The sequence below is a fragment of the Osmerus eperlanus genome, chromosome 26 (genome assembly GCF_963692335.1).
Source record: "Osmerus eperlanus chromosome 26, fOsmEpe2.1, whole genome shotgun sequence".
Lineage (NCBI taxonomy): Eukaryota > Metazoa > Chordata > Actinopteri > Osmeriformes > Osmeridae > Osmerus > Osmerus eperlanus.
In genome coordinates, this window is record NC_085043.1 from 7,938,804 (window position 1) to 7,953,447 (window position 14,644).

A 14,644-nucleotide genomic window follows, 5' to 3' on the forward strand; every position below is an offset into this window, starting at 1 on the left:
GTCACATGTCTACAACCTTGGCTAAAAGATAAACTAGTTGGGTTTATTATGCGCGGCTGCAGTGTGTGATGACAGGAGAGATGATTGTAGGTAATCAGGCCTTCCCCCGCACGCTATCAGCTAAAACTAAGAATAACATGAGTAATGAGGTTCAAAGCATTTTATTGTAGTTTTTGTAGAAAACAATACAAAATTCTGCAACAACAGTCAAACGTTGCTTTAAGTGAACTGCAATCATTCACATGTTACAGTAAAGTGCTTATTTGAAATAAAATGTATTGTCTTCGAATAATGGTATATCTAATTTTGTTGCCCATTGACTTAGGCCAGGGGAGGATTCAGACAGTGTTAAAATCAAGAGTGCCAAAAACACCCGTAAAAAGCCTCAAGGATAATATTAACCATATCGAAGTAGAAATATTTCCCCTCAATTCAACCATGTATAAAAATGTTAATTGTCTTTGAGAACTTAAAATGTTTTGCCTGTGGGCTACATTCAACGTGTGGGGAAGTGGATTTTAACGTTTCAGTTGATTCATTACCAATAGTCACTTTCCTTACTTCAAAAAGACAATGTATAAAATTGAGGCTTGTATCAATTCTCTCCCACTAAAAAGGCAATTCAAAACTACTGCATTAGACAACAAAAAAAGGTCGAAATGGTTATGACCGAAGTCTTTGTGCATTTCTGAGAATCCCATCCCTAGCAAAATGTAGGGACAAACTTATCTGATACTCACGAGGAAAAAAGGTAGAGAAATACTGAATTGAACAGGTATTTTCAAACCCAAAGATTGCCTTAAATCAGCTTAATGCTTTTTGTTCAGATTCATGACAGCAAGGTAGCTTCCCAAAGAATGAAGAAACGGCTGTGTATACACAAATTCAAGAAAGTCTTACTATAAGACATAAAAACCCACCAAGATGCATCTGTAGAAAAGATTCAGAACAATTACAATCAGTGTCCTATTACCAGCAGAATGGGTCCTTTGACACTGTCCGGGAGCCAGTTTCCAGAGTACCACTCTTATGGTACTGGCAACACCAAGTGGACGTTCACAAGTTCACTATACCAGTTCTCAATGGTGATGGATTACACATTACTTTACCCTCTTTGGCAGATGACTCCTGTGTTCCAAGATCCCCCCAGTCATATTATTTGTCAATTTCAGAAAGAGCTCAACTTATTCCAAACTGATCATTACCAACACTTCACATACAAAATAACTGTAAAAAAAGAAAACAAAAGCCTTCACTGGGCATAAACATCACTCCAGACATTTAAAAACCTTTTCACTTCCTCACCATACTTCCGCCACTTTCCTCACATACTCTGTACTTTCAAAACAAGAACACAAACAAAAATAAAAGAATAAAAAGGGGAAAAACAACCTGTGTTCCACCTGAACAGCACCTGCATGAGGTTCGTCATAACAAATAAGCTTATAACAGCCATAAAAATATAATCAGTGTGGCACATTGACATGGAGTTCTAACTAAACGAAACAAGACACATACAAAAATAATAGTAAACTTTTTAAACTTAATACAGCTATGTCTTGGAAGACTTTTTTTTGTAGTTTTACCATTTTCTTGGAATGCTTTTCCATGTTTTTTTTTGTATAGTTTTCCAAACTCTCCACCTTTTTTTAAATGCTAATCAGCTGACTTGAGGGAGCTTTCCCCAGACATTATAATAATAACGTTATTTATTTAGAATCATTCTGATTACAGTCTGTGACCATCTAAATGGAGAAGCCAATTTTACCCTGGTATCTTAGCTAAGTGAATGGTTCCAAGCCACACCGGCCCAAATGTGCCTTTAAAACCATACCATGGAGGTAACTAGGGTTAAAATGACATCTTAACTTTTTTGGGGGGGGATTCACATCAAATGCATTTTGTGAACTCTTAGCAACAAAAAACAGAATTCTGTAATGTGGAACCATTAGCTACAACTGTAATATTCACTGAGAAATTAAACCAAATAATTTGCCCTTCAGAAATTGTTTCCTCAAATTCTCTTATTGTCATGGTTTAAAGCTGACAAAAAAAGCGTCCTTATTGCAGAGGGACCGCAAAAGGACAAAGGAAAGTAATTAATCACGGAACAAATCGAATAAGTTCTAGAAGGATCGGCAAGTCACACAGAAGATGCACGTAAATATTGAAACAACAAAATCGCCACAGGTAGTTGGCATAGATTCTCAAACTGCATTGCTAGGGGCAGCATACCTCAGGGCTGGTTAAGTTAGACAGACATTCTCTGGTACTCAAAGGTTGAAGTGCGTGGGCTATCGAGGGCTCATTATGTGGGCTCGAGCCCAAGCATGGAGGCTCAGATAAGGAGTCTAGGACAATAAAGCAAAATATCTCTGAAAGCTTTAAGAGTCCCAGTTAGAGAAACGGACGCACAAGGCATGGACGTAGGTTCGCAACCTTCTAAACCCCCCCCCCCCCCCCCCGACGAACACCCATCATCCTGACACATTGCATAAGCGTGTATTACATATGTATGGGGCACAGGCACAGTGGATTCCCAGTTGTAACATATGGAAGCAGCACACTGAGTTATCCTTTGGTGTCTGAGCTTGGTTTTTAATGTTCCGACTTTGTGATTTGGGTTGAAAAGGGAAAATAAAAGTAAAAAAATAAACGTATTTATTTTCTGACAAACGCCTCCAGCTGTGGCTCCTCCAGCCTCTCGTCTGGCCCCGCCCCTTAGCCTGGCTGATGTGCTTTGAGACGTACTGCAGAACAGGCAGAAGGCAGCTAGGAGGGAGAGGGGGGGGAGGGGTGTGCAGGTAGCCTGCTAGAGGGGGACATGCCTGCAAGGTGGCTGAGGGATTCAGGGGTCAGCGAGGGTTAGAGGAGCCAGACTGGAAAAGGTCGTTTGTAGATCTGAGGTGGTGTGGAGCGATGCTGGATTGGGGGGGGTGTCAGGGGTCAGGCACAGTCTCCCACGATGACGAGAGGGGCGAGGAGCTGGCGGAGTTCCGCGGCCGAGACGGGGGCCCCTTTGGGCAGGCTGCCCCTCTGCCTGCGCTTGGCCAGCTTGGAGTTGGAGGGAGGGGAGAGGCGCATGGAGCTGGCCGTGACGACCAGAGGGACATCCAGCTGCTGCTGCTCCTCCTCGATCACGTCCTGCTCGGCCAGCTGCCTGTTCATGGCCACTGCTTTGCCCGCAAAGAACGTCAGGTCCTTGGCACTGCTGGTTCTGATAAAAAATAAAAAAAAACGGGTCAGAGAGAGCAACATTAGATGTACGGTCCCAAAAAAAGACAGCACTGAAAGATTAAATCGGAGTCAAAACAATGGGAGGAAATGTCAGGATGCGCCATCATCAGAAAGCACAGTTCTATGCCCCAAACATGCCCCGCAGGATCTGAGGGAAAATGGAACGTACCTTTGATGCAAGATGGATGTTGGCAAAGTGTCAGAGGCACCCTGGGAAGAGAAACACAGCAGAGAGACAAGTTAGCAGCAGGGTTGAGATGGGGAAAGGAAAATAGAAAATGTCAACCGACGTTATGAAGTGTTCCGGAAGGTTGGAACTTACCCCTTGCACCCAAGGGTGTTGCAGCACCTGGCCGGCGCTCAGACGATTTTTGGCATCCCGGACCAGAAGCTTAGAGATGAGGTCTTTGGCACTTAAGGAGATGCGAGCCCAGTCCTTCTCAGGAAACTCATACTTCCCTTCCTGGATGCTCTCAAACAAGGTGTTCTGGAGGAAACAAACAAAATAAGTGTTTTTCTCGTTACCCAAAACTGCATAGACCGTGACCTGAGGAAACAGCTGGTTAAGACTTCGCCGTTCTGTGGAAGTCACGTGTTCTATTATCATGTAAACACACACACACCCAGCCTGAGTTACAACCCACACACACACACACACGGATGTGGCTTTTGGGGCACATGACAAAAAAAAAAAAAGAAAGGCGTGGGAGTCAGATGTCAGATGGCTGAGCGGTGAGGGAGTCGGGCAAGTAATCTGAAGGTTGCCAGTTCGATTCCCCACCATGCAAAATGACGTTGTGTCCTTGGGCAAGGCACTTCACCCTACTTGCCTCGGGGGGGAATGTCCCTGTACTTACTGTAAGTCGCTCTGGATAAGAGCGTCTGCTAAATGACTAAATGTAAGGCGGAGCCAATCAGAGGCCGTGCGTTGGCTCACCTGGCAGGTGTGGCACGGCTCCCCCAGCTCCCAGCCACAGTCGCCCCCGCAGCGCCCCACGAAGGGCGGGTAGCCGCTCAGCATGATGTACAGGATCACCCCGAGGCTCCACAGGTCGCAGCGCTTGTCGTAGATGGTGGCCTCCTCGCTGAACGCCTCCACCACCTCCGGAGCCATGTACTCTGCAGAGCCACACTGTGGGACAGAGAGGGGAGAAAGAGAGCAATTTAGCCCATGGAGAACTGAGAACAGTCAACAACCACCCTACCATCTGGCCCGTCTGCTGTGTAAACTGCATGCATGTCGGAGAAGTGAGGGTAGAGCTGCAAAACAAGCTGGTGTCCCTAAACACACTTGCATCTCAGAAATAAAGACGGTGTTTGTCTTTCTTTGCTGCATGCCACTGCACAAGCACACGAGACATCAGCTGATCTGAGGCTGGAGGCAGGGGTCCGAGACCCCCCCCCCCCCGGAGGGAGGGGTCAGATGATTCACAGAGCTGTGTAAAGGGGGCCCACTAAGGGGGGGGGGGGGAGGTTATCCACACTGATGGATTAGTTCAAGTGACCCTGTCCCTCTTTTCCAAAACATCTCCCACCCCCCCCCTCTCCCTCTCCTCCAAGTGGAACATTCAACCACAATGTTTAGCATTTTTCTATCTTAGGAGGCATGGGATTACGGAGCATCCATCCACTCTCCTACTGAACAGCAGGAGGACTGAGAGGGGAGGAGGAACATTCCGGGTGACTCACGATCCGTTCTCAGCACTCAGCTAAAAGCCCAGAGTGAGGCCAGCCCGTCTGGGAGGAGGGAGGATCAGCGGCTCTGACTGCAGAGGATGGAAACTAGGCCAAGGCTAGCGAGCTGGGCAGAGAGGATAGGCTCTCTGGGAGAGCCAATCACAGGCCTGAGCTGCTCAGAGTTGCGTAATGCACAAAAACACCGGAGTGCTGTTGTGCTAAAACAGAACCCAAAACAAATCGAGTGAGTGGGTCGCTAGTTCAGCAGGACAGACGCATTCCTCTGCTCTAGGAAGGGAACAGGAAAGATAGATATACGACTGTCCTGCTGAAAACCCTCTCCAAGATAAACATTTGTCATTTCTAGATTTATTGAAGAACTACTTTTCATAGGCTAGGTTTTGTTTTAGTTGGAAGATAAACAACTGAAGAGTTAGCCAGGTACAGGCTTTCAACACACTTGCCCCTCAGCATGTTGCCTGACTGGTTTTATCGCGACCCGCTCTAAACAACCTCTTGGCTTGAGAATTATTTTATTTTTTAAACACCCAGACCATTTCCTTTATGATTATGCTCTCAATAGCACCTGCTGTATTAACAGACCGACTACAGGGGAGGGATTAACATCATAAGACCCCTTTCCCTCGCCAAGGAAGTCTTGTGAGCAAAGCCTGTCCTCTGCCATGTCCCGTCCTGAAGCCCAGCTGGCTCTCCCAGCACCGCCTCGCTGCACCCTTATGTAATGCCATTTTCGCAGTGCAGGAATCTGTGCTCAGACAAAGCCCCTTCTGTCAGCCTGGGCCCCAACCCCCCCCCCCCCCCCCCCTCTCTCGTCTCCCCCCCAACCCCAGGTCAGCGCCTACACAACAACAGGCACCTCTACTGCTACAACCACGACTAGCTAGATCAAATACGAGATTTCTGGGCCACTGAAGAGCTGCCGACTCATAGACTTATATGTCCTCTTGTTTGCCACATTTTAGGGGTGGTTTTCAAAGACTTAGCAGAGATAGCAGGTAGTTTAACTGCCATACAGGGGGTCATTACGGCCCCTCAGCATGTTAGTCAAAGGGGAGATAGAGAATGTGAATTAAAAAAAAATGTGAGTCAGAGTTGTCTTTAAATAATAATGTCATTTAATCCTTTAGCAAACTTCTATACTAAGCAACCCAGTGGGGGGGGGGGGGTTTGAACATTCAACCCCTTCATCTAGTCAGTGTTCAACTGAACGATTGTTCTTAACAGACGTCGTTGCTTGCTTGCAACTCCATCCCCAGTCTTGCATCAGTCCTGCTGAGGGACGCAGATAGCAGATAATCAGCTGACAGTTTGAGGATCGGCTTGGAACTGCAACCTGGGCCTTTCCCCCGTCCTGACCACATTGGTGAGTCACACAGCCCAAACTCAGCTGACGTCCCCGGGCGCTTACGGGAGGAGGCATGGCTCTTTCATCAGCCCGAGGAAGCACCTGAACATCTGCCAGGCCTGACGACAAGAACGGCTGCGTGTGTGTACACACACACACGACGAGAGCGCTGAACTGCGCTAGACAGGAAACCACCCCAACTCGGTTCTCAGAAGAGCTTGGCCCTTTCCCTGAAAAACTAAACACGTCTCCGCCCCCCCCGCAACGCTGCGACTGGGTCACATGTCGAATGCAGATACGCGAGGCCAGGCGGTGATCTGATTTCTAAGATCATGCTCTCGAGTCATTAGGACGGACTGCAGTCCGATTCAAGTGATGCAGGAACATGACATATGTCGAGAGAACGTCCTTGTAGGAACGCTCTCTAGTGTGCAGCCATGTGGGGAGAGAGAGAGACGGAGGGAGAGAGAGAGACGGAGAGAGAGAGAGAGAGAGAGAGAGAGAGGCGGAGAGAGAGAGATCAGATCGCCCCTTGTGATCTAGGCAAAGAAAAACAAGGGCAGAGCGCATGAGCAGCTCGGTGTTTTCCCCACTCCCCCTAAAAATCAACTCCTCCTCCCGCCGTTCCGGCCAATCACAGCGCAGTTGCTAGGCACGGCAGCCAGACACCCAGTTTCTAGAACATGCTGCGGGGCCATGGGGCTTTTGTATCCGGAATACAAAGAAAAACGCAGGCTTGCAAAAGTGTGGTGAGAGAGCAGAGAGGGGGCGTGGCCTAGAAGAGGGGTGACTGGCAGGGAGAACAGTGGGTGGTAATGTTATGTTTGCTCTGCGAGTTCGAGCGCAGAGCAAAGAGAAAAAAGAAAGCAGGCATGAGAACAGGCGTAGGAGGGTGTTGCGTTTTATTTTGCACACAAGAGTGGGCCCTCGCTCTTGACGACTTCCTCACACACACACACTTCGGCCTTGCTGCCTGAAACCAACGGCACAGCGTGTTCCCTCTACAGCTTTTACGCCTCAAGGATATTCCAGTTCTCAAGTGTGACCTCGCATATCTACCACACTGGAAAGGCTTGTTGATCGGAGGACAAAGAGAGCAACAGAGACCATGTCCATGGCCTAAGAAGGGGGGGGGGGGGGTGCATACCACTCACCCTGCCAGCCCCCCTCCAAGGAGTCTAAATCATCCCCCCTCCCTTTCCAAACACACACGAGGACCCCAGGCCCCACTACTACTACACCCACAAATAGTCCAGGGCTCAGCTCTTCACAGCAGCCAGGATTGCTGGAAACAGATCAGGTTACAACGCAAAAAACCCCCACACAAACCAAAAGCTCCACCCCCAGTCCCTGAGACCAGCAACGGCCGTCAGGGTCACCTGCTCTTGTCCATCTACCGCTGAGACCCACTGGACATGAGCCTATCCGTTTACACACACAGTGGGAAGGGGTCAGATGGCTGAGCGGTTAGGGAATCAGGCTATTAATCAGAAGGTTGCTGGTTCGATTCCTGGCAGTGAAAAATGAAGTTGCGTCCTTGGGCAAGGCACTTCACCCTACTTGAAGTGCCAGTGACATTCCCCCCTCGGGGAAGGGGGGGAATGTCCCTAACTTGCTGTAAGTCGCTCTGGATAAGAGCATCTGCTAAATGACTAAATGTAAATGTAAAGGGTAGCCAACAACCCTCGTGGACCAGGAAACATAGGCAAGGCCTATTAGGAAAGATCAATCCATCCATTCCCCACAGTGGGTGTTGTTTTGTGAGCTTGTGGTTATCTGGGCTTTGAGGCTGTTGTGGTTTTCTATGTTTGAAGACACCGGGGTTGAACATGCTGGCTCATGCCCTCCCTCCCTGCCAGGGAGATAAGAGGTCGGATGTGGACATCAGACTGAGGGGAGTTTAGAGTGGGGCCGGTATCTCCCTAGTCATATCGCCGCTGGCGATACCAGAGTTCATGAGCAGCCGGCACGGGGGTGGGGGGTGCACAGGGGCGTGCGCGGACGTCACTCCCGCTACTAAACAAAACTTCGCCGACAGTGAACTCATCCTCTGTCCTTCACCTCGGGACAAGGGTGCAAAGCAAGCCCTCCCTCCTTCACCAATCAGAGTTCCTCACCAGGTGATACCACCAGGCCTCGTCCAATAGCAGCAGGCCGGATAAGGAGAGTCATTGTGAAAGAGACACGCCCTGCTTATCCACCAAGGAGAAACGACAAGCAGGCAATGTGACCGAGATAAGTCTCCCTTTGGCTCTGGCCCTGCTTACCCTCCCTCTGTCCCCATCTCCTAGGATGTGAATTAGCCTCCTCTCACCACTCCTATATTTATACACGAGGGCAGATCATACTTAGTCAAGGTGAACTGGTGATCGAGCAGACACACTGGAGCACAGAGCTTAGTAAAAACATGGTAGAGGAGAACAGCATGGAGCAGATCGGAGCACAGTAAAGCAGAGCAAATCATATAGCAGAGCAGAGCCGAGGGGTCTTACCGGAGTCAGCAGCTCTGGGGTGGAGATGGGAGAACTGTCGCTGTTCAGCTTGATCCCGCTGCCCAGGTCAAAGTCACAAATCTTGACGGGTGAGATCTGAGAAGAAAAATATTCACTAGAATTATTATTAGAATTCCGGATGTGAAAACATTTGGGGGGGGGGGGGGGGGGGGGGGGTTTAGTGAACAACACCAGCGTGACTGAAGTGCATCGCGTCTCATTATATACAATTGCTCATGAGGCGATTTACGAGCAATTAAAGTCCCGATTAGCGCGCCCTTTGAACCCAAACCAACAGATGGATAATCAGACACGCCCGGAGCCATAATCTCACCTTCTCCGCATGTTCACAAAGGATGTTTTCCGGCTTCAGATCCCTGTGGGCCATTCCTGCACAGACAAAGAAGGCACACGAGATTAGACTTGAAGAAAGACAGAAAAGATTAGCCAGCCAGATCCACCATAGTAGAGTTTGTGTTTAGCCAGGCATGTGGAGGGGGTTGTAAAATATTAGCAGGCCATTTCTAAGGATTGGTAAGGGGGGGGGGGGGGGTCCAATGTCGACAGGGTGTGGACGAGACACGCGTGCTCCTGGGATCCATGCTACGTCCAGAAACTATGCTCGCCAAGCCTCGGACAGGAAACCTGACCCAGCGGAGTGTCAGTGGAACTCGCTCACAAGATTTGTCTCGTTCGTGCCAGAACCTACCCTTGCGAAACCCCCGTCTCTACCCTCCCTCAGCCTCACCATCACCACCACCACCACCACCACCACCACCACCACCACCACCACCACCCCCCCCCCCCCCCGGCCTGGCCTGTCTGGATGGCCTTACCTTTGTTGTGCAGGAAATCCAGAGCGCTGGCAATGTCCTGAACCACAATGCTGGCTTCCTGTTCGCTGAAGTGTCTTCTCTTGTGGATGTGAGCCAGGACAGACCCTGCATAACAACACGTCCTCATTACACTGCTGCACCCTTCTGCCTCTGAGGCCTCTTGACTCCAGCTAGCAGCTCATGTTGCCCTCCCGCTACAGTGTTTCTACACTGGCACACCCGGTTGTCAGGGTTACAGGGGGTAATGGGACTCTTTTAAGGAGGAGATACCCTACCTCCTCTCAGCTTCTCAAAGACCAGGTAGAACTTGTCTTCTTCCTCGAAGAACTCCACCAGTTCCAGGATGTTTCTGCAAAAAAACATGACACATAAAAAATAAAAATAAAATGTTCAGTAAATGCTCATTACCAAAGCAACATAAAAAAACAACATGTAGTCACACAGTGAGCTAAGGGTTAGCCTTGACATCCAGGCAAGGTCAGGCTCCACCTTGCCTGGTTAAGATGCCAGAGGGCCTCCAGGTGAGTGGGGGAGAGGTTTACCTGTGGCCCTGGCACTGGTACAGCATCTCCACCTCCCTGAAGACACGACTACGGCTGTGACCTGGTCTCTTCTCAATGATCTGGAGCAAAGTGGGAGTAAAAGAAAAGACAGGTAAGGCCTGGTAACACTCATAGTCCTGTCATGTAACCCCCCACTCCAACTAGTACACTTAAAAGACTTAACCTACTTCCTAGCCAAATCACAAGCCCAGTTGAGTGGAAGTCTAAAATGCACCACACCTCTAAAAATACTGCATGTTTGTAACCTATATTCCAGTCCCGGCTGCCTCACATCAAAGAGGAGGGGGGGGGGGGAGAACAGTTCCTTAGCAACACGCTCTGTTTATATCGATATAAACGTCCCAGGACGGATACCAGAGCAGGGCCTAAATATAGCGCAGGGGGTTCTGCTGTGGGGGTTCTGGAAACGCAGGGCGCTTCCAAGAGAGGAGTGCTGACACCGGAGCAGTGGGCTGAATTCTCCAGCCCTCGTTGTTGCTGCACATTGTCTGCGTGTCGCCCTTCCTGCCAGCGGGATTACGGCCGCCACTGAACCCGGCCGGGTCGGGGGCAGCGCGTGTGTGTGTGTTTAGGATTAGCGCACAGACAAGAGGCCTGTGTGTTGATCGAGCCCATGATCAACCGTCTGAGTCAGCAGCGGGCCTACCAGCTCGGTTGCTGGCGTCCCACGGCATCTCGCGCGCACGGCCGGGCAGGGTAGACACCCCTCACCGGGCCGCCGTGATGGACAGCTAGGCTTGGGGCTTTGTGACCGCCAGATGATGTTGTGTGTCCTTTTGTCTGGGTGTGCTGAGCTGTGAGTGACTTGCCTGGTGGAGGGAAGCTTTACAGTCCTGTTTGTTTGGAGGGGGGGGGGGGGGTAGGGCACGCGCTTCTTGAAGGGGTATAAATCAGTGCAGCCAGGCTACAGGAGAGAGCCTACGGAGTCACGCTGCAGGTCTTGTAAATCAATCTGGGCTTGGGATGGGCCCGGCCAGGAGCATGTCGTACACAGGGCCTCTTACACGGGGGCAGGCACGCAAGCCTCCCTCTGTTGTGTGCTCGCTCGCCCCTCCCCCTCATTCCTCCCCCTCCCCCGCGGGTGTCGAGATTGCAACACCAGAAGCCTCTAGCTCCCTCCTGTCTACGAAAGGGGGGGTGGAAGGGACATCTGGCCGTGGTATTATGAGCCCCTCCTAGCCCCAACTGACCTCCAGCCCCCCCAATCCTCCCCCAGGGACCAGTTCTGCCCCAAGAGAGCCACTGATCTGTAAACTATACCAACAGTTGAATACCCTAGCCACTTTTTTCATTCAAAATGTATGAAAATATTGGCAGATCTTTCTCCTCCATATCAAATTCAAAGTAGCACAAAACATGAACTGAACCAAATGCATGCCGAGAAGCTTTTTAAAAACAAACCAGAGTAAAAAAAAAAGAAAAAGAAAAAAAACAAACAGCAAGTGAATTTCACAACCCCTACTTCCTCAAGGCTCAAACAGCAGAAGAAACTCAGGCAAGATGCCACAGGAATCCAACTGCTTTTTTTGAAACCACGCCCCATGAAAGAAAAAGAAGAGAGAACTGTACAGCGAGAGAACAAAAGTGTGTAAACACCCCGGTCACAACCCTCACCCAGCACCTCCTCCCCTCCCCACCCTCCTACTCCTGTATATGTTTTGGCCCTCCTAGCAGTACACCCTGTTCCCACCACTCAACCCCTCTGACCAATGAACAGCAAGAAAGGGGGTGGATAAAGCGTTCCGTGCATGGTGATTGGCTGACAGGACTCAGACAAACACAGCGAGGGGAAGCGTTGGTGCTAGCAGAGGCTAGCCCACTAGCCCTGCCTGCAACTCAGGCCAGACAGGAAGACATCCGCTCTCACAAGCAGGACTGAACAAACATTTACCCATGTTCAGGGAATTCAACAGTGTCCTAAATTAAGGTTACATATACACTACTTTAAAAAATTGAGTGGTCTGGCTTCACCGGTTACAGATTATTTATTTTTTTAAATCACATTGAACAGTGAAATAGATGGGGCCAGAACATTCCACGACCAAGTTGTGTCCTCAATTCACACCTCGCGTCTAACGATGGAACGACCGTGTCCCGTCTTCAGAAATGTAACATCTATGTATCAAATCACAATCCCAGGCCCTCACAGACAGCAGGGAAGTGCAACGCGATAATATGACCCTCACAGACATTCCCCATCCTCAGAGTAGGACGCAAACTTCAAACAGTCTCCTTAAGGACTGTTGGAGGAGATCTATCAAGTCAAAACAGCAATTAAACAGTCTATAAACACCCAAGACGACACCCACAGGCAACCCAGATGGAAGGTGGAGCGTTAAGCAGCTTACCTTCACAGCATATTCTTTATTAGTAATAAGGTTGATGCAGGTCTGGACTCTTGCATAAGCACCTTCCCCCAAGACGTCTTCCTGCAGTTGGTAGACATCTGAAAAACCAGAACAATGAGTATCTTGATTTGAAACGTTTGCAAGTAATAACAACAATCATCATCATATCACAATTAAAAAACAACATTGAATGCCAAAGACGCTCACCCTCGAATCGGCCAGAGAAACTGTCTGTTGCCCGGCAACGTTTCTTCTTCTTGTTTCTCTTCTTGGCATCGGGGATGTCAATTGGCTGGCTGAAGGGTTTATCTGAAGGCAGGAGTCAGCACAGCAGATTGGGACATTGGATTGTTTTCGGAAGCCAAATGACGATAAGTGGCCTACAACTTCCCACCTTCCTAACTCTCAATTACACCATTAACCATAGCAGAAAATAACAAATCATAAAGCCTGATAAATTAACTATGCCAGACGGGAACTCTTATCTGTAGTTAAGGATTTACAATAACTAGTACCTTCAAAAAAACGTGGAACAAAAAAAAATGGCCTTCAGCAACTGAAAACTCACCATGTCTTGGAGAGGAATCAAATTTGTAGGCCGAATCAAGGAGATGGGATCCAGTTTTAGAAAATCCATCCGACTCAAAGGGATTTTGACCCTAAGTGAACATAATTTTTTATAGCTAAACATGATATTTGACACTACATTTTATAACAACACATTAAGGATGATTCATCAATTAAACAATGCTCTACTGTGTCTAGGCTACTTCTGGGGTACCAATGGTTAAAGAAACACTTTCAAAATAGTATATTACGTTCACTTAAGTCACCCCCCCAAGTAATGCATTTAACCTAGAGACTACTGTACGAGCAAATTTCACCACCTCACCTTGAATGAGCGATGGAATCCAGTGACTTCGTTTATCTTATTTTGCACCATCTTGCTTCGATTTGGGATTATTTGATTGACAGCGGCTGCAGCGGTTGAGTGGTATTCAAATCAAAATGCTCGTCTCCGAAACAGATATTCGTCTCAGAAAAGGAAGCAAATGATCACTATGCTGGCTGGTTGAGTTGGTGTCTGTGGTGCTTTAAACGGGAGCCCTGAAGAGAACGTTAAAAAAAAAAAAAAAACATGACCGTGAGTATTGCATTAAACATGGCCATAATGTAGGCTACACCAGGCAGGGGACATTTTAATGCCAGCTAGCCAGGCTAGCTTTACAATTACAACTATTCAATCATCCCGTTGACTTGTCAAAACAGTGTCCAAACTGTCCATTGCAACAACACACCATTTGCTCAGTAACAACCGCCTGGGTTGGTGCATGCCAAATGTTATCTTGCAGACAAATTGCCAGTAAATTTGCGAATGAGCTAGCTAATTCCGTTTCTAACTGTTAGTTAAATACAATTATTTGGTTACTACATCGGCAAAACTATGCAGCCATTTATTCGAATCAATTAGCTTTACTGTTGACTCGAAGGTTGTCGTTAGCCAGTCTTAATAGCTGTTAGGCTACTGTGTTACGCAGCACATCATACCACACAAATTTGGCTATTTAACGTTACAATAATAATGTCAGAAAGCCAACCTCAAGGACAAAAGACAAAAAACTGCAGAACCTAACGTCAAACGCCGTTTAACTTACCCCGTTATAGATTTTACAGCTCCAGTGTTAGCGTCGTTGTTTTTGACCCACTGCTTTGAAAGCCGCAGATGATTGTCGAGGGGTAAGCCTGATCAAGTGTGTGGAAGGTGAGGATGAGCGCTACGTGACGATGTTTTATAAGGCAGTCCCTGTCTCCGCCTACTGCTCAGTTAACCCTGCCCCTTTTGCCCATGAGACAGGATGACGTGTGGGTTGTGTGGCTTTGTTCCATTTCGATCCCTACACACTTCATGTTTCTTCTGCGCCTTCGATTTTTACAGAGAGCTCGACACGTTTATGGTTTATGTCATTTTCATTTTCATCATTGTATACTTTTCATACATAGCTGCTTTACCTAGGTTCAGAGATGTGAAAAGCAATGAAATGTAAAAGTGTGTAATAATAGAAACTGCATACAGCCCAACACTTTCATTGAATGACCTGTTTCTGGTTTGTAAATGTAATCACTC

The 14,644-nt window shown here is 48.3% G+C and overlaps 1 protein-coding gene across 1 annotated transcript; it reads right to left on the bottom strand.

The window, feature by feature from the left end:
* Positions 1-145: 145 nt before the first annotated feature.
* mknk2b (MAPK interacting serine/threonine kinase 2b) lies at positions 146-14,310 on the bottom strand. The gene is made up of 14 exons (XM_062452926.1): positions 14,175-14,310; positions 13,412-13,626; positions 13,088-13,178; positions 12,727-12,828; positions 12,520-12,617; positions 10,151-10,230; positions 9,884-9,957; positions 9,609-9,713; positions 9,107-9,162; positions 8,773-8,868; positions 4,175-4,369; positions 3,560-3,724; positions 3,407-3,447; positions 146-3,217 (listed from the first exon to the last, which is right to left on the bottom strand). The coding sequence occupies exons 2-14, from the start codon at positions 13,460-13,462 to the stop codon at positions 2,947-2,949; spliced, it is 1,425 nt and encodes a 474-aa protein (XP_062308910.1). The 5' UTR covers positions 13,463-13,626; positions 14,175-14,310; the 3' UTR covers positions 146-2,946.
* Positions 14,311-14,644: the final 334 nt, after the last annotated feature.

Bases quoted from the DNA above. Each gene is read 5' to 3' on its own strand.
- mknk2b (XM_062452926.1), bottom strand. From the start codon at position 13,462: ATGGTGCAAAATAAGATAAACGAAGTCACTGGATTCCATCGCTCATTC. The intron at 12,829-13,087 runs GTGAGTTTTCAG...TCCTGCCTTCAG, and splicing joins TGATTCCTCTCCAAGACATG to ATAAACCCTTCAGCCAGCCA. The intron at 4,370-8,772 runs GTAAGACCCCTC...TCTGTCCCACAG, and splicing joins CCCCAGAGCTGCTGACTCCG to TGTGGCTCTGCAGAGTACAT.